Source organism: Lontra canadensis, unplaced genomic scaffold (genome assembly GCF_010015895.1).
Source record: "Lontra canadensis isolate GAN:19392208 unplaced genomic scaffold, GSC_riverotter_1.0 scaffold64, whole genome shotgun sequence".
NCBI classification, from domain to species: domain Eukaryota; kingdom Metazoa; phylum Chordata; class Mammalia; order Carnivora; family Mustelidae; genus Lontra; species Lontra canadensis.
The window spans coordinates 8422053-8441621 of record NW_022631058.1 but is presented as its reverse complement, the minus strand read 5'-3'; the positions used below and the strand labels follow the sequence as shown (position 1 = coordinate 8441621).

General features: G+C 43.5%; 1 protein-coding gene across 4 annotated transcripts in view; it reads left to right on the top strand.

Moving 5' to 3' along the window:
• KCNK10 (potassium two pore domain channel subfamily K member 10) overlaps positions 1-19569 on the top strand; it is a 131756-nt gene that overhangs the window by 82468 nt on the left and 29719 nt on the right. For all 4 annotated transcript variants that reach the window (XM_032878571.1, XM_032878570.1, XM_032878568.1 and 1 more), the window contains one exon: positions 10298-10458. In XM_032878571.1, coding sequence (XP_032734462.1) covers positions 10298-10458 — 161 coding nt within the window. The remainder of the gene's footprint in view (positions 1-10297; positions 10459-19569) is intronic.

Here is a 19569-nt window from a genome sequence, read left to right as displayed (position 1 = left end):
TGTATATGTCCATGGTTTCAGGCTCCACTGGGGGTCTTGGGACATATCCCCTGCAGATAAGGGGGGGTGACTCTTTCTCCTTCCCTGTCCCACTGTAGAAGGATTCTCTTCCTGTCCATCTTCCCAATATAGTTTAATTAAATCAGCTGTGAGAATTTGCATGATTTTGACTAGGTAAATGCTCTTTATAACTCATCCGGTGGTGATCTACACTTACCTCTTTCTTGCATGGATTTTTGTCTTACTATATCTGTGTGTGTGGTTTTTTTTTTTTCTGATTCTTGTGGAGTTTTATAATTTTGTATGAGGGTTAACTTTATAATCATACAGAACAGGGTTTCTCTTCTTTAAGCAGTATTTTGTTAGTTCCCTATCCTAGGCAATGATGTCTTTTTCTTCTCTGCACACAATTTTAGTTGACAGTATCCTTTTAATGTTTACTTTTAAGTTATTAAATATGTTTACGGTTCTCTTCAATAATTTGCTCAATTCAAATGGTGACTCTTGGCTCTCAGTTATTATGTATAATGCAGTCAGTGAACTTACTCAGCATCTTAACTTCTTTTACTCTTGGGCTGCTGATTATTACTCACTGACTGTATCATTCTATAACGTCACGGTATATGATTTACATCCTGTTCCATTACCCTGATACTCACACTTATTTTCAAGTCACAGTTACGCATATGTTTTGTCAGTGTTCCTCTCTAGTCCTTACGTGGCTTTCCCCATCATCACTTGCTCAGCTGAAACTCATTTTCAAACAGTTGCATTAAGAATGACTCATGGAAGCAATATTCCCCGACATATTTTGTGTTGCTCAAAATGGCAGCCTTACCCTCCTGGGGCAGTATGGCTGGAAATGAAATTCTTGGCTCACATTTTCTTTTTTGTGGATCTTTTGGGTGATAACCCACTCTTTTCTGATAACTGTGCTGATGTGGAGACACCTGATGCCAGCCCAATTTTTCCCCCTTTTATAAATGATTTGACCCTTAGCTATTCAAAAGGTTATTTATCTTCCATCTGATGATTCTAATTAGGTTTTGTCCCTTTTATTTTGGCAAAGTGTTCTTTTTAAGTTCTCTATTTTTTAAAATTTGAATTCAATTAAGTAACATATAGTGTATTATTAGTTTCAGAGGTAAAGGTCAGTGATTCATCAGCCTTATATAACACCCAGTGTTCACTATATCCTATGCTCTCCTTAACGTCCATCACCCAGTTATCCCACCCCCCCATCTTCCTCCCATTCAGGAAAGTGGTCTTGATTGTCATCCTTAAACATGTTCTCTGCCATGTGGTTTCAGTTCTTTTCTTTGGGGATTCTGATTGTACGTATATTGTCACTTTGCTTGTCGTCTGTGTCTGTCCTACTCCTCTTTAACTCATGAAATGTGGTTTCTGTTTTGTTCACTTTATCTTCTCTATTCCTTCCCTGTTTTTGCACAGTGTCTATTTTGCCACATGTTCCTTCCAATTTTATTTTCCTTTTTGTGATCATAAGGGGACTTTTTCCCCTTCCTGTTTCTTTCCTGAATTCCATTAGCTCACATTCCATTTTCCCTTGTTATCTTTCTGATTCTTTCCTGATTTCTTGCTTTTCTGCTTTGTGGTTTTTCTTGTGGGTGATTACTTCATAGTTGGTCACACTTTTTGTCTGGTTGGGTCTGTATTTTTCTGCTGAGTGTCTTTCATCCACTGGTAAGTGTTTTGTTCTTTCCACATTAAAAATGAAAAGCAATAAAAGTTTTATATTTATGCTGGGCAGATTTTCCTTTTAAATACTTGATGCCCGGTAAACTGGATATTCCTAATCCAGCTATCTGCTATGTGATTCTGGGCTGGGAGGGAGGAGAGCCAGGAGAGGTATGGTAACCTTCCAGGTAGCGCATCCCTAACTCTTCTCTTTTCTGCTGCCAAAGAGAGAGAGGGTTTCCTGCAAAAGTGACCCATCTATGTTATTCTCTGTTTAGTCCTAATTTTTTGGGAACCAGATCAAGTTCAAGGGGGCTTCTGCTGCTCTCTCTCTTCACCTTGTTTTCTACACTTGGTGCAAACAAGGATCGCTCTTTTGAAGTTCAGAATGAGACCCTCTCCTTCATATTGGATTTTTGCTGGCACTTTCAGGGGTTTCCCACCGATGGGCTCTCTCTTCCTTCTCTGGGCTTCTTCTTTTTATTTTTTCCCCATGTGGCATCAGTCCAACTCTCTTGGTAATCCTTACACATATGGGGGAAGCCACGGATAAAATTCCTCTCCCAGTTCTGCTGAAAATGAGAGTTTTCTGTCCCTCTACAAAAGTGTCATCACACTGCAATAAAAGCCCTAATTAAGAGACACATAGCATTGAGAGGTGGGAGGATCTCGTCATTAACACCCTTTATGCTCTCTGGGAGGCCCTCCCTCATCTGTTGCTCTCTACAACAGGTTCTTCCCGCTCCCTTACCCTTTATGACCACTTCTTATGTGGGTGTTGGATAGGGTGCCATCCTTTTGGGATGTACATCTTCGATAATCAACTTCCTAACTGGTGCAAGTTTCAGAGGCTAAGGATTGTTTTAGAGGTACAAGCCTCTTTTACTGTTTTTAGACCTAGCCTTTAGGACCTGTGTTCTTTCTACATTGGTGCATTCAAGAAAGTTATATGCAATAAGAAAATTTGGGTTGAAAGAGAAACGGCATTTCTTTTTAGAATGTCTTTTATTTAATTATATGACATACCATGTTCACACTTGCAAATATACAAATATATTAAGATTGGTTATTATAAATTTTGGAGGTTTGCATTACACTAGTAGGTTTGGGACCCAGGAGCCTTTTGATACTCCAGACCAGACTGGATCGTTTTATTTTTTTTTTATTATTTCTTTTTAAAGATTTTTATTTATTTATTTGACAGACAGAGATCACAAGTAGGCAGAGAGAGAGGAAGGGAAGCAGGCTTCCCGCTGAGCAGAGAGCCCAATGCAGGGCTCCATGCCAGGACCCTGGGATCATGACCTGAGCTGAAGGCAGAGGCTTTAACCCACTGAGCCACCCAGGTGCCCCCCAAGACTGGATCATTTTAGTCCACAATATTATAGCTCCTAGTGAAGGAAGCAGGGTGGCCTGGCACCATTTGGTAAGGGTAAAACATACTATAAAAGTCAATGACACCCAAGAGCATCACTGGATCAGAAAAGACCAGTGTCGGATTAAATTGTGTTCATGAGCCTGGTTTTACTAAGATGGGGATATGTGCCATACATTTTAGGAGGATTTATAGTAAAATAATTAAGCTGAGGATGTCTGGGCCAGTTCAAGAGGTACATTTTGGGAAATGCGATCCAGTACCCAGTGTTGGATCCATGAGACATTAGTGTGTATTAAAGAAGACAGAAAGGAAAATCCTAATTTTCTTGCTTTATAAAATGGTTAAATCAGTGGTCTGTAGGATGCACTGAAAAACACTATAGCTATGCTGGAATGCTCACCGATGGTATTTATTGTGTCAACTTGTTAGGGTCCCAGGGGCTTGGTTTATTAAACAACGGTGTTTATTGACCACATGACCTCATGTTATTATGGGGAATGCTGGTTCCATCTGCCTAAAGAGAAACATTTAATATGTAACATTTGCTGCCCTTTGTAGTGTATGTAGCCTGGAATCTTTGAGCAAATCACTTGTAGTCCTTGGCTTCTGCTGCCTGGTGTCCATTCACTTATACACTCTTGTCTCCTGATCACCAGTTCCTAAGTGGCCTTCTTCCACAAGGTTGACCTCCAGGCCCAAGGGGATGAATTACCATTTCTAGACCAAGAAATCTAGTGCTTTGCCTGTGTCTGCCCACAGTCCTTTGTTCAGAGATGAATGTGAGATCTAGATTAGGCCAATAAGAAATTCAGTTCCTGGACTTTTGCTTAAATTTTTGAGGAAGTGACTTCCTCTCTTTCTTCCTGGAGGTAAATCTGGAATGAGATAGGCCCAGGAGTGGCAGTCATGTTCTTGGCTAGAATTCAGATAACATTAAAGAAGCAGCAGAAGAACAGCAGCGTGATAAATGGGGTCCAGCTAACATGTTTTGAACTTTAGTTGACGGTACCCGCAAGGTGTTAAGAAATAAATGTTGAATCCCTTATTCCCTGGGGGCAGTGCATTTCTGTTTTTGTTGAAGCCAGACTGCATTGGGTTTTCTATCACCTAAGACTGAAAAACTCCTAAGTAATATACACTTAAGGGGCAGAGATCACAGAAGGTCTATAAGTGTCCTCTGGCCTCGAAGGCCTGTGCCTGACCCTAACTCCCCCCCCACCCGCCTTCTTTGGGCTACTCACTCTTAATGTCTTAGACAGAACATCTATTGGATGAGCCTCTGGGTAAAGGCATTTTTGTCCTGGCTGCCTGGGAGGCTCTGTTGCCTCTGTTGTGGGAGGCAGGTAAGAAAACCAATGTTTTCTTACATTATGTCATATCTGTGCATGGGATGAAGACCTTTCCCCCAAACCTGAAGGGAAGGTGGATGCTGAAAGGGAAACTACTACGAAACAAGCATACAAACAAAAAACAGATGAAGATAAAACCCAGCCCCAAATACAAGTCCACTTTAATATCATGGCTTGGTTTTCTGCTAGAGACTGGGCCCTTGTTCTACACTATGGGTAAAAGCGCTATTTTCTCTCTCACTCTCTCTTTCTCTTCATTGAAAAACAAAGCACTGTAAGTTGAAAACCATTTAGCTGGCTTAATTTTAACTCTAGAGTGGTGGATCTTTGCAAAATCACACAGTTAGAGAATTCTAAATAAAACCTGAGCACAACGATAGTAAGAATAATTATTTGGTGGTAAATTCATTCATCACATATGGTCGCAAGGCTTATAGGAAAGCTCAGAGCCCATGAATTCTTCTAGGTCTTGAGAAATTTTCCACTCTTAAGGGGTTGTGTGGTGGAGTCGCCGGAGCTGAGAAGCTGTCTTTTCATTATTTGTGAAGTATCCAAACATCAACCTGCTTACTTGAGTTCATATAATTTGTGACACAATCCTCTAAACATTTTCCCATATTACTAAGATTCTTTGAAAAATGTAATTTTTATTGGGTTCCGTTGGATATACTACCCACACCATAATCACATACTTCTATTTTGTGAGAGTGTAACATCACAGTAAAAATCTTTGTGTGTCAAGTGTGGTCTTCATCTCTGGTTGTTTCCTTGTGAGGATCCCCAAGGAACTGCGGTGTCAAAGGGCATGGACTTTTTAAAGGCTTGCCAAATTGCTTTCCAGAAAGACTCTCATGAGCCACATGAGGTTATGCACTTGCCAGACATAAGAAAAATGTGTTCATTATTTAGAATGTGTATAGAGAGGTCTTAGGAATAATACTCTTTTCTGAAAAGCAGCAATACGGCTCAGTATCAGAGGTCTCTTTTATCTGAAGGTATCAAAGTACTTCTTTTCAAACAAAGTTTTCTTACATTCACATATACAAGAAGGCTTACAAATGGGTAGCAAAAAGGAATATATTTAGGCACTTCTTCAAACTAGGAGCAATGCCAGAGGAAGACGGAACTCTGTCCAGTCTTTGCTGAGGGTGCCCTGTCCCCTGTCCCCCCTCTCAGTAACTAATTCTGATGTGGGAAAGTCCCACCTGCTCTTGACTGTTGACTCTGCTGGTGGGTTCCCACCAACTAGGGATTCTAAGTCAGAGGAATGACACTCACTCCTTTGTTCAGGTGCTTTCTCACAAGCCACTATTCATAAGGGTGGCAAATGATGCTTTCTTATCAGCAGCTATGGGATGCTAGTAGATTTCAGTCTTTGAGAGATTTTTGGATTGAATCACCTGACTCTACTGAAATCAGAGAGAGCACCTGCTCAGGTCCCAGATAGTAGCTAGTAACTGTCACTTGCCCAGACTTAATTAAGAGTTGTACCTGCTGGGGCACCTGGGTGGCTCAGTGGGATAAAGCCTCTGCCTTCAGCTCAGGTCATGATCTCAGGGTCCTGGGATCGAGCCCTGCATCAGACTCTCTGCTCAGCAGGGAGACTGCTTCCCCCTCTCTCTCTGCCTGCCTCTGCTTACTTGTGCTCTCTCTCTCTGTCAAATAAATAAGTAAAATATTAAAAAAAAAAGATTAAAAAAAAAGAGTTGTACCTGCCAAAGTACCTGAGTAGCTATTTCTACTTACCCAGCACCTGAACTGGGGGCTCACCTGTGGCTTTGGAAGGAGCCGTCATTGGGACTAACATTTCCTGAGCGCTCATAGGTGCCAGGCACTGGGATCCACATAATTATCTCACTTAATATCGCATTCAGCATATCCAGTAGGTACTGTTATTAGCTCAGATGACTGATGAGAAAACAGAGGCTCCAAGATGTCAAGTAACTTGGCCATTATCTCATGGTTAGTAAGCAGGTGAGCCCAGCTACATTCAGTAGGATGAGCTACAAAATTTGTAGGGCCCAGTGTAAAATGAAAATGTGGTCCCTTGTTAAAAAATGATTAAGAAGATCAAAATGGCAACAGCAGATCAATAAGCCAAGCATGGGGCCCTTCTTAGTGTTGATGCACAGATTTCCCCCCAGAGAGCCAGGTTAGCACCCCTAGACATTCTGGTTCTAGAATGAACACTCTTCACCAAATAACAGGGTTGAACGGCACATGGTTTGGCAAAGGTCTGACTTTGGCATATAAATAGCAAATGGAAGTGTTACACAAGAGCAACTCAGGCAGCCTTCTTTAAACACCAGCTTCCTCTTCAAAAAGGGCCAGGAGTTGTTCTCTGGCTAGAGGTAAACAGAGCCAAGGCCTGCCTTGGTCCTTCTCATTCATAACAGATGGTCCTTGCTGGGTTGGTTCTCTCCTACCAAAAGTCACGGTTTGGACTTCTTTTGCTTTCCTTAAAGCCAGTTCTAATGTTCTGGGCTAGTTCTCTCTGGCCAGACCCCTCTCTTGCCTCCATGTCATCCCATCTCATTTCCCAGATGTTGCTGCTCCTAGCTGTGCCGAGAGTTTCCCACACCCCAAATGCAACAGTGTCCCATCCAACTCACTGAGCCAGCCCCATTGGCGGTACAGACATTCTGTCCCTTGTCCTGGCACTGTGGGAGAACGGTGCAGTTTCTGGAGGGAAAACAGGAACCAACCATCTGTTTTCTCCTGGGGCTTAGTTTTCCCGGAAACATATTGCTCAGAAATGATTTCTTCCTACAGAAAACCCCGGGCAAGATGATCATGGCTAATACTTACTGAGTGCTTACTTTGTGTCATGATTTACATGTATTTAATCTCCACAGGTAACTTATACTTCACATGTAACCCATTTCATCCTTTAAAAAAAAAAAGATTTATTTATTTTTTATAGGGGGAGGGGTAGAGAGAGAGAGAGAATCCCAAGCAGACTCCCTGCTGAGTGCAGAGCCTGCCATCGGGTTTGATCCTGTGACCCTGAGATCATGACGTGAGCTGAAACCAGGAGTCAGTGCCTAACTGACTGAGCCACCCAGGTGCCCCTCTTTTCATCTTTAATAGCTATGCTGTCAATAGCCCTATGTCAGAGGAGGAAAGTGAGGCAGAAAGGTTAAGGAAATCCTCAAGATCCGAGAATCAGGAAGTGGGAGTGTCAGAACAGGAAGCTCTCCAGTCTCCAGTCTCCAGTCTATATAACCGTCACCCTTCTTTCAAGGTTCTGCCAAGGATCCTGGGTAGAGGAGCAGAGCAGTCTTATAGGCTCAGTAAAGTAGAGCCAAATATCCAGGAATGTGGCCTTCCCATTGTCTCAGAGCAAAGCCCCAAAGTGTTAAAAGTCTGGAACAACAGGGTTGAGGGTTCCTCTGGGACAGCTTTCCCATATAGTTCCTCAGAGACAAGACACACACACACACACACACACACACATGCACACACACGTACACACACATACACAGACACAATGCACAAACACAGTGTTACTTAAGAATGGCAATTACCTTATGCCCAGTATGAAGTGATGGCCTTAAATATATTTAAAAACTTATTTGAGTATTAGTGGATTTTACTTACTGGTGTCCTTACCCAAGATCTTTGTTATAACTTTAACATAGTGTTCTAGTCTGTGAAACACTGAGTAAATAAGGAGTCAATTGTAGTAATAATACTATGAGTAATACTACTACTTTGCATTCATATGGTATTTTACAGCTCACTGATTTTTCCACATGATCCTCAAACCCCTCTGACATCGGGGTTTGTGGAGGTTGGGAGACTCTGGGGACAACCGGGTGCAGTGAGGTAGAATTGGATCCGGACCCTCTGTCTTCTCTCTCCTTTGTCATGCTCCTTGGACCCTACCAGCAAGTTCCCTGAATACAGTCCTGACCCAGGCAGGGGGCCGGTCCTCACCAAAAGCTGGGAGAAGTGTGCGCGCTTCTTGTCGTGCTTAACGAGATGCCTATTCAGCAGGCTCGAAGCTTCAGTTTGTTTGCCTGTGCTGTGTCTACGCATGTTTCCTTCTGAGATATTGAGAGGGAAGAAAACCTACCTTCCCTGACAGCGATCAGGCAGCTCGGAGACAGTCAAGCAAGAGTTAGAGATGTTTCCGCAGGTCCCCATCGACCTGTGTGAAGGGAAGCTGTGTAGGCACATTTATTCCCTGGGCAACACTTAGAGAAATGGTTTTGTCCAAGTTCCTGAAAGCACCTGAAAAAAGTTCCAAGAGCCTCTTTTGCACAATTAAATGAAAACGGTGCTGAGTAAAAGGAACGCAAGAGGAGGAAGGCTTGCCTGAACACTCATCTGAGAAATGGAAACTGTAATTTAGATAATTTCATCATAAAAGGTTTGAATGATGCTGACAAGAAAATTGAAAAGGAAAATAGCCAGGTGACTCACCACCCAAAAGTAGACGGCAGCAGCGAGTTCCCGAGGCTTGTAGGAGATGCAGGACAGGCAGCATCAACATTGGCCTTGGCCATTGTGCCGTAAGCCTAACATGCTCGCAACCATGAACCCAGGAACTCACCTATCGCGTGGATTTGGAAACGGGCCCCACCTGAGTTACCCTAATAGGGGAGAACTGTTGGGTTACTCTCCAGATGGTAGTTAGCATAATACTGCAATATTCGTTGGCATGAAACTGAATATCGAGAAATTTAGATTCTCATCTCTCTATAACTCATGCCAATACCATAGCCTTTTCCCCTCAGTACTACTTCCCTTAGCCCCATTCACACAGAGGAAGCCCAGTGCTCACTATACAGAATTTACTTAAATAATTGCAGAATTCTTAATAATGGAGATGTTGGTGTTTTCAAGCAGTATTTGAAATACATATTATAGACATGGCTATAAAAAGATTCTTTTATATTCAAACATCCATTCCACCAATAAACATGTCTTTAGCGCCTGATAGCCCTTGATGAAAGAAGCGGGTGGGAGGAGAGGCAGGACCCAGACATGATGCAGAGTTCCCAGTGAAGGAAAAAAGAGTCAAGTAGAGCTAAACATCACCGTCAGTGCGGGAGGATGCACGGTCTTCCTTCGCTGCTCTGCTGTTTTCAGGCTTTTCAGGATGGGGCTATATGATCCCTGGGTCCTTTCTGCATTTGTGCTAGACCACATACCCTGCCTAATTCAGAGCAACCATCAGCCTAGAGAGCCCAATGTGGAAGACAGCCAGTCTGTCAAGTGGAGGGGAGGCTCGTGGGAAGAGACTAAAGGAGAAGCTCTTTTCCAATCTAGAAAGGGCAATGGTGAGCCCTCCTTGGGCCTTCACATCTCCCTGAACACATATGTCCAAGATATTTGGTGTTTCTGAAATGGAAGATACTGGTTTTCACCAGCAGTGCAATTCTAGGTGACTGTGAATTTCCTAAAATGTAATCTAATTAAACACATTAAGATCCAGGAAGGCTGGATCTCCTTAAAACTCTTTCCAGGGAGAGAAGGAAGAGAAGTAAAGGAACAATGTTATGAATGTTAGATTTTTTTTTTAATTGGTTTATTTATTTGACAGAGAGAGACACAGCGAGAGAGGGAACACAAGCAGGGGGAGTGGGAAAGGGAGAAGCAGGCTTCCCGCTGAGCAGGGAGCCTGATGCAGGGCTCGATGCCAGGATCCTGGGATCGTGACCTGAGCTGAAGGCAGACATTTAACCGACTGAGCCACCCAGGCATCTCCTGAAGGTTAGATTTTTGATGATGCTCCTCTCCCTGAAGCTTGTGCAGCGGGATTGCATAGAATTCCTTTAAGAAATCTGTGGATTCTCTGATTCAGCTCTTTCGTTTCTTGGCCACCTCACCACACTCTCTCTTTCTCTTTACTGTTTCTCACCAGGGTATGGGAATATTGCTCCAAGCACTGAAGGAGGCAAAATCTTTTGTATTTTATATGCCATCTTTGGAATTCCGCTCTTTGGTTTCTTATTGGCTGGAATTGGAGACCAACTTGGAACCATCTTTGGGAAGAGCATTGCAAGAGTGGAGAAGGTCTTTCGAGTGAGTACCGCGTCGATTTAAACCCTCACCTCTGCAATCCAACTGGCTTTTTAGTCTGATGGGATCTAGAACGAATGATTAGGGTGTTATCATATCATTGTCACTTTTTTAAAAAAATATTTTTTTATTTTTTTATTAACATAGAATGTGTTATTAGCCCCAGGGGTACAGGTCTGTGAATCACCAGGTTTACACACTTCCTAGCACATACCCTCCCCAATGTCCGTAACCCCACCACCCTCTCCCTCCCCCCTCCCCCCAGCAACCCTCAGTTTGTTTTGTGAGATTAGAGTCTCTTATGGTTTGTCTCCCTCCCGATCCCATCTTGTTTCATTTATTCTTTTCATTGTCACTTTTAATGGAAGAGTTTTATGTCATAATCGTATTTTCTGTTTTGGCCAGTGGTAGTCACAAGTACTTTGCCCAAACTCCCTTCTCTTTAGCAGTTTCCTTCTTTACAGTGGTATTTTGGATTCACAAGACAAGAGGGTTAAGTATAGGTGGTCCCAAATGAGGTTTTCTGAAGATGGGAGGCGTACTCAGTTCCATCTTAAAGAGGGAAGATAGGTTGCTAAGTGTATTGGCAATAAAGAAGTAAATCCATTTGTTTTGTTATTGGAAACTCTTCACTCCTTTTTATTTCTAGGTCTGGTATCTTTAGGCTGATCCTGGCTTCTAAGACCTCTTCCAGAAGCCTGCCTTTTCCAGATACTGCCGTCGTGCTTTGTATCTGTCTCTTCATGGCCCCACACTCTCTGTCCTCTCACTTCTGAGTGCTCTCTCAGCAGTAGCATGTACTAACTTATACTAAAGTGTTGATGATTGCCATTATCTTAGTGGGTTTTTTCTTCCTGGGAATACTTACCTTTAAACAAGGGACAAAACCTCAACTCAGGAATTTATTTACTAAAGATGGCATTCCTGGCCTCAGTGGTGTGTTTGTGGAGAAGATGCCATTGGCTTGGGCTTCTCAATGCCCTTTAACACTTATCCATATGATCTCACAGGAAACTTGTTTGGCTCAGGTGTAACATCATTTCTGCTCTCTTTTTCGTTACTGACCTAGTTCTCGAGTCTTTCAAACCTTCTTCAGGGAGTTGTTTCTGATGATGACTTAGTATTTAAAAGTGACTATTTAAGACCTTTTCGGAATCTAGCAATGATGGGTAAAGATAGATCAGTGGTGAGCTCTAACGTCGCACTTGTTTTTCTCTCAGAGACAAGAACACAACTTCTCTTCAGAAAAAGACAGGGGTGCTCCCCAGGTGAATGGTTTCAGGTTTGAGAGAGTGGAGGAATGGGGCAGGAGAACTAGCTTAGAGCTATCTTTAATGAGCTCAGTGATCCTGGGTGAGCGACCTCAGTTTACTCATCGGTGAGAAAGAGGAGGATAGAATTTGAATCTACTTTAGAAGGTTTTGGTGGTGATTGCATGGAATGATGTATGGAAGAGAGCTTGCGAGGGGCCAGACACAAAGAGTTCAGATCTGCTGTGTATCTGTGTCCCGAAAGAAGCTCTTATGAGCAGCCTAGCCACCCATTTGATTTCCTCTGAGGAGCTCAGCGGTGCATGGATATTCCTGGAATGTCCCACAACCTTTGCTCCCAGGTGCTGGCTGGCCAGCTGGCTCATTAGAGCATAGACTTGGGCTCAGTGGTCACCATTGAAACCGTCAAGGCTCAGCTTTTCTGCTTCTCAGATGTTCAGGTCTCCCTAAACCAGACATGGCAAGTCTCCATCTCCAAACACATCTCCAGGAGCTGTTTTGAGCTTCTCGGAGGTGCCCTGTTAGCCAGGGCCTCATAGCCCTCCAAGTTAGACAGGAGTCTGGTGGATAGAACACTCCGAACAAGTTTCAAATGGAGAAATGACTGACCCGGCATTTTTATTTTTATGTAGCTTCTCTAGATCTAAGTTTCCTTATTTGTAGAAAGAAAGGATTGCACTAAAAGCTTTTGAAATTCCCCATTTAGAAAAAAAAAATTAGTTACTATATTCTAAATGAAGGAAGAGATTGCCATCATTGTGACCACATCTGCTACTGAATTTGGGGACTAGTTTCCCCTAATGAATTTCGAACTACAAGTAGAGAGTATAAGTCTCCTTCCCTTAAAGCTGCCTCTCAGATGGGTGGTTCGAAGGACTCTGGGACAGAGCCTTAAAAACCCTGCATTTCGTTTTTATGCTGATGGCACTCAGTTCCTTGCAGTGCCATCAAAGACTGGGAGCCTTTTAGGAAGGAAACCGCAGTGTGTTATGGAATTGGCAGACTGAGATGTATGCATTTGCAGAACATCGGAGGAGGGTGCTGTTGGAAGGGGTGACTGAGTTCCAGGAGGAGGAGAAGTGTGCTTCCTGAATACACAAACAACCCATCTGCACTTCGCTGGCTGCCTGTAGTTTTGGTGGAAAATCTCAAAGTGCTTTGCCATTCATTTAAATGACATCTCAAAGGCCAGCTACTCTTAGATGATTACTTGAAAACTGAAAATTTTAAAAATTTCATAAACTTCGTTGAAGTTGGAGGTTGTGGATTTTTAGTTCCTGTGGGGAAGATACATTTCCCCCCTCCCATCCATTTAAGGATTAAGTCTTTTTCTTCATCTGCTGTGTTTTTTTCTCAGCTATAGGGAAGAGACGATTTTTAGTGGAGTAAAGATAAAATATAAAATAAGCCTTCTGGGTGCCTGTGTTCTGAGGTGACATGATTTAGGTCCTTCTCCCAGGTCTGAGCCTCATTTTAAAGAGTTGCTGGAGGTTAATGTATTGTTTAGGAATGCTTTTAGCTGCAGAGTAATACAATACCCTCCTACTGGGGTTTATATCAGATGAATAAATAAAACCTTTTTCCCCTTCTTTTTTTTTTCTTCTGAAATCAGAAATAATTGAAAAATGGGGGAGTCAGATGAAATTTAAGAAGTCAGCTTTATTGCTGATAAGCTGATCGGAGGATATAGCTTTTTTTTTTTTTTAAGATTTTATTTATTCATTTAAGAGAGAAGGAGAACATAAGCGGAGGTACAGAGAGAGAGGGAGAAGCAGACTCCCTGCTGAGCAGGGAGCCCAACATGGGGCTACATCCCAGGACCTGGGGATCATGACCTGAGCCCAAGGCAGACCCTGAACAGACTGAGCTACCAGCTGTCCTATAGCTTTGGTTTTGATGCCAAAAAGACTTATTAACCACTTCACCCTGAATCAGAAGGACTGCCCTGCTGTATTAGTTTTCTCTGGATGTGTAACAGATTATCACAATTGCAGAAGCTTTAAACAACACCCATTTATCGTAACACAGTGCTGCAGGTCAGAAGTCCAGACGGGCTTGGCTGGGTGCTAGGCTCAGCAGAGCATGGGGCTGAAATGAAGGTATCGGCTGGGTTGGGCTCTGGATCTGGGGAAGAATCTGCTTTCACTCTTATTCAGATTTTGGCAAAAATCAGTTGCCAGTGGTCGTGGGACTGAGATTCCTGTGTCCTTGCTGGTTGTCAGGTGGAGGTCACCCATTCTCAGCTTCTAGGAGATATCTGAATTCCTTGGCACATGGCCCCTCCATCTTTAAAGCGAACATGGGATTCTTCTGGTGTTTTGTATCTCTCTGACTTCCCTTTGTCTCTCTGCCACCAACCTGAGAAAGTGCCCTGCTTTTAAGGCTCCTGTGATTTGATCAGGCTTATGTGGATAATTTTCCTATCTTAAGGTCAACCGTGCCATATGATATATCATAGTTATGGGAGTGGTAGCTCATCACAGCAGAGGTCCTGGGGATTAGGGTGGGATATTTTTATGGGCCATTTTAGAAATTCCATTTCTTCTGGTCATCGGCAGCCCAGGCCCCGTCAATGAGAGCAGGGTCAGCCCCAGTAACCTTGCTAAATCATAGAAAGAAAATCAAAGTATACCTCTATGTAGCAGATGGTTTCAGATGGGGGAAGAAGGGGACTGAGGTGAAGGAGCTCAGTCCCTTCCACCAAGGCCACCTGTAAGTCACTTGTCTGACTGAGCCACCAGAATGTTCCTTTGGCTGAAGTCCTTTCACGTGGAACATGAGTTCAGGAAGATAGACATTGCCCCAACACTGATTAACCATGAGTTAAAGTTCAACACTTACTTATCTTGCATAGCGAGAAGCCTGGAGGAAGGTTGTTTCTGGTTTGGTGCAGTGAGAAGTTGAGGATCGTGGTACCATTTCTGATGTGCAGACTTTTCCCCCTACACCACCAAGCAATTCTTTGATGCCAGCTGGTTGTCCTACAGTTCAACTGAATTCTGACTCTATCCACCTAGAGGTAACATCAGATCCTGTAGGTTAAGGGCTCAGTCCCAAGATGGCCTTTCACTTCAGATGCCAGGCATGAGTCCAGGTTGTTCCTTTTGCTTCTGACCACATGGCTGTCCATCACAGAGTCCCACAATCCCTTCCTTGGGTTCAATAAATCTGCTACAGTGGCTCACAGAACTCAGGAAACCAGTGTACTCACTAGATTACAAGTTTGTTCCAAAGGATTGTAAAGGATATAAGTCAACAGCCAGATGAGAACATGTGTAGAGAGTTTCTGAGTAAAGGAGCCTCTGTCCCTTTAGTAGCACATAGACACTTTCTGGTTCACCAGCCTGGGAGCTCCTAGAATTGCCTCCTTTTGGGTTTTTATGGAGGCTTCACTACCAAGGCATGATTGACTCAATCATTGGCCATTAGTGATTGATTCAACCTTCAGCCCCTTCCCACTCCTCAGAATCAGGGGGTGGGATTGAAAGTTTCAAATGTCTATTTCTGGTTGGTTCCACTGGCAACCAGCCCCCATCCCTAGGTGATCCAAAAGTCATGTCATTGATGTAACAAAAAACACCTTTGTCACTGTCATCACAGGAAATTCCAAGGGTTTTAGGACCTTTGTGCCAGTCATGGGAGGAAGACCAAATGTTTGTTTCCTGTTATGAATCACAACTCCACATGAGTTTACTCATGTTTTGTTCTCTCTTTCTGCTCTGCTGTCCTTGGCATATTATCTTTTCAACATGGTATGCAAGATGGCTGCCTCAGGACTAAATATCATGTTTTCACTCAGTCACATTTAAGGCAAGACAAATGTCTCCTTTTATGGGAGGAAAAACCTTCCCTAGAAGTTACCCTGCAGACTTCCCTCTGTCTCACTGATCAGGACTGGGTCGTATGACCATTCCCACCTACAAGGGAAGTTAAGAAAGTGCATATCTGACAGAAAAGCATGGGATCCATTGATTGAGACTCATGGTTCTCAAAGTCTAGTTCCCTGGACCATCAGCATCAGTATTCTCCGGGAACTTGTTAAAAATGAAAATTCTTACCAAAATTGGGGTCCAGCAATCTGTGTCAACCAAGCTTTCTGGGTGATTCTGATGCCTGCTAAAGTTTCATAACCCTTGGCACAGAGGAATCATTTTCGTCTCCTGGGGCTGACTACCTTGCTATGAGGAACAAAATGAGAACTCTGGTAGCAAAGAAGAAGTTGGGGTAAACAAATGACAGCATCTGGGTCAGGTGCCAGTCAACTACTAGCTGCACAGACCACTCATAGGGAAGCTATCTTCCCTCCTTGTCATAACTCAGGTGGTCTTTGGGATCCTTGAATCTGTCAGGGAAGACTACCTTATGCTGGGGTATCCAACAATCCTATCTTTCTCCCACCCTTGCAAAAGCTGCTGTAACCCTGGGAACCCACCAGGCTGAGGAAGAGAGCTGGGCATTGCACCCTGGCTCTTAGGAGCTTCTGTCTTTTGGCCCATTGGCTCCAACTAATCACTCAGCCCCACCCAACCACAAAGGGGGCCTGGAATGCATTGTTCGAGCTCCAGGAAGTGATTTCCAGGATGAGAAAATGCATGAGTACAAGTGATATCCAGGATTATCTATGTGCCCCACTCTAGGGTGATAAGCATCCTTAAAATTTAGGTGCAGTTGGCCTTTGGGTCACTCTTCGGGGAACACTACTCTGTGAGGCTCATTTCACATCTGAGAAATGGAGCCCATGATTAGTTAAATGACATGCCTAGACTCACATAGTGAGTTGGGGGTATACCCTGGACTTGAACCAGTAATCCTGCCTTAACCTCTTCCAGGTGGGCCAAAAATATTTACTGTCAAATATATTAATCCATGCTAGGAAACCAACATAGAGTGTAAGATTTTTGAACATGTCGTGCTAACTTGTGGAGATGATTTATAAGTATTTATAGAACATAAAGTAAAAATAATTCTTCCTGGGTTTCCAGAGGGAAATCTGGGCAGTTAGCAAGGAAGATAATTATTTAGGATTTTAAATAAGGCAAGCCTTGGGTTCTGAAGCAGATTTTGGAAGTGGGAAGCTTCTCCCTCTCCCCGCTGTGGGCTGGCTCTTCTGCTGGGCCAGGCCAACTATCACCTGATAGGATGGTATAGGAAACCTGGTCAGATTTGGGACTGGATCCCATTTTCTTGCTCTGAGCTGGACTTTGGCCTCTGGTGGGAAGCAGCTGCCTCTCTTTATCTGGCTGAACAGCAAGCTTTTTTGATATTACCTTTAAAACCAAGAGACACTCTTTTTCTTCTTTGGCCTCTTACCCCCATGGTTATAGCGGAAATGTTTATTTGGAGCCAAAGGAGCTTTGGTGTAGCTGACAAATAATAACACATTACCCTAGGCTTATCAGTGCCATGATTGTTTGGGGACTTTAGAGGCTGTGAGATGCTTAAGATGGGGTGATGACAGTCTCAATCTGCTAATGATGTTCAATTAGTGGGCTAATCAATCACTTTGGATTGCAGGCAGGGGCTGGTGGTGGAAGCCAAGGACTGCTGGGGGCCCTTGCCATGTGCCTGGCATGAGTCAGGGAAGGACTCTGAAGGGCACACATGGCAGGAGCCTTCTGTTACTTGCAAGTGCTCTTTGAGCTAGCCCCCAGGGGCAACGGGCTTAACTCAAAAGAACTGTCATTTCAAGAAGAGAAAAGCTCTTGTTTTGGAAACTGGGTATTCTTTTCAGCTCTGTGGGTTCAGCTACAATTTCTGGTTCTAACAGTAGTGGAGACATTCATCCAGTATTAGTTATGCACACCAGCCTAAAGAGGCGGGGGGAGGGCGAGGTGGTGGGCTGAGAGTACCCAAGTGTGAGTGTGTGTGTGTGTGTGTGTGTGTGCACATACGTGTACGTGTCTGTTTGCCTCTGTATCACACCTACACTGGTGTATACTCTATTGAAAATTCCTGAGACATAACTCAGTGGAATTCATGCTACATGGATGGTGTGGGTTTATTTTGATCAGAGAGAAGATCCTGGTTTTAATGTGAACAATTGCTTTCTTACTTTCCCTCAGGGACTGGAAGGGGGTGGGAGGTAATTGTTTTAAAAACAATTTCAAAGAAGGTAAATATTTTTAAAGCTTTATCAAGCAGGCCTCTTCTAAATTAGTTTAAGGATATTGTCTGGCTTTAATGATAAGCATGGATGTGAACTTGAGACAAATCCATAAATGACATTCACAAACCAGACTGCACAACATCTGTTTTTTTTTTTTAAGATTTTATTTCTTTATTTGAGAGAGAGAGAAAGAAAGAGAGAGAGAGAGCGAGCACGAGCAGGGGGAGAGGCAAATGGAGAGGGATAGGTAGACTCCCCGCCGAGCAGAGAGCCTGATGTGGGACTCAATCCCAGGCCCCTGGGATCATGACTTGACTGGAAGGCAGCTGCTTAACTGACTGAGCCACCCGGGTACCCCACTGAACAACATCTGTTAATGACAGACTATGACACAGTCTATCCATGAATGACCCCCTCTTTTCTCTCTTCCTGTAAGTCAAGGTTGCTCAGCCTTGGCACGATTGACACTTGGGACTGGATTATTGTCATGAGCCCTGCCCTGTGTATTGTACGATGTTTGGTGGCATCTCTGGCTTCCACTCTTAGATGTTGGGGCCATGAGTCCCCCTAGTTATGACAGCCAAAAACATCTCCACACATTAATAAATGTCCCCATGGGGCAAAATTGGCCCAGTTAAGCCATAGCTCTGCTGAAATGTGAGGGGTCGGTTGCCTCACAGGTCCCAAGATGCATGCCCAGCTCCCCTGGCTAAATCTTCCACTTGATTCCAGGGTCCTTACCAATAGTCTTAACTGCTTCTTCAGTGTTGGTGCCATTCCTGCCCAGAGCTCTCCTCTCTCACATGGGTCCTTAAAGAAAGCTTTAGAAATGTTATTCTCTGGGAATAAGATCATTTCTCCCCCATGAAGGAAAATGCCTGGGGCCTGACCCTAATGATATACATACAGTGATTGTTCCGGCTGACATTTTTTAGCAGGCAAACCAACTCAGCACTGATGTTAGCTGACCCCCTAAGGACCGATCGAATGTGTGATTCTTCCTCTCTCTTGGTTCATATTTGGGAGCTAGCTGGTGTCTGTTTGGTGTTTCCTGTTACCATCTGAGATCGCTGTAGGCTTTAATGGCTTTTAAAATGCATTTCACTCTTTTCTATAAACATTAAAGCTCTCAAACTCTGCCTAAAGTATAACTATGTAAAATACTGCCCACATAGTATTTAACATTTAAACATTTTTAGGGCAGCTTTAACAAAGTCTTTCTCTCTCTGGTAAGCTTTATTCTCAGGTAACTTCTGGGAATCTGATTGTTACTTAGGGATGGCCAATCGCTTGTGAACCCCTAAGTGTAGGACCTTTGTAGAGAGTCTTGGATTTGTCATTTGGCCAGTAGGATTTAGTCGAGGTCAGACTGAGTATTATGGCACTTCAGTAGCGAAGTCTAGAGATGAGTTACTAATTTGCTTTGAGAGTTTACAGTATGCTGGACCCTGGGTTGTAAGCTTCACCCAAAGTCATCTGCACTACAGCCTTCCCAGAGAGACCATTATCATCTTCTTAATCTTATGAGATTGGAATGCTTAGACTGCTCTGTGACCTGCCCAAGGTCACCCAGCCCATAAGCAATAGAGCAAGGATTCTAAAGCAGGTGATCGTGCCCCAGTGTGCATGCATAGACTTAGTCTTTCCGCTCTCCTTCCTTCCTTCTTTCTCTTATAAGGTAAGGTTGGCATCTGATGGTTCAGAAGAGTCTCCATGAAAGATTTTGTAAGATCTGGG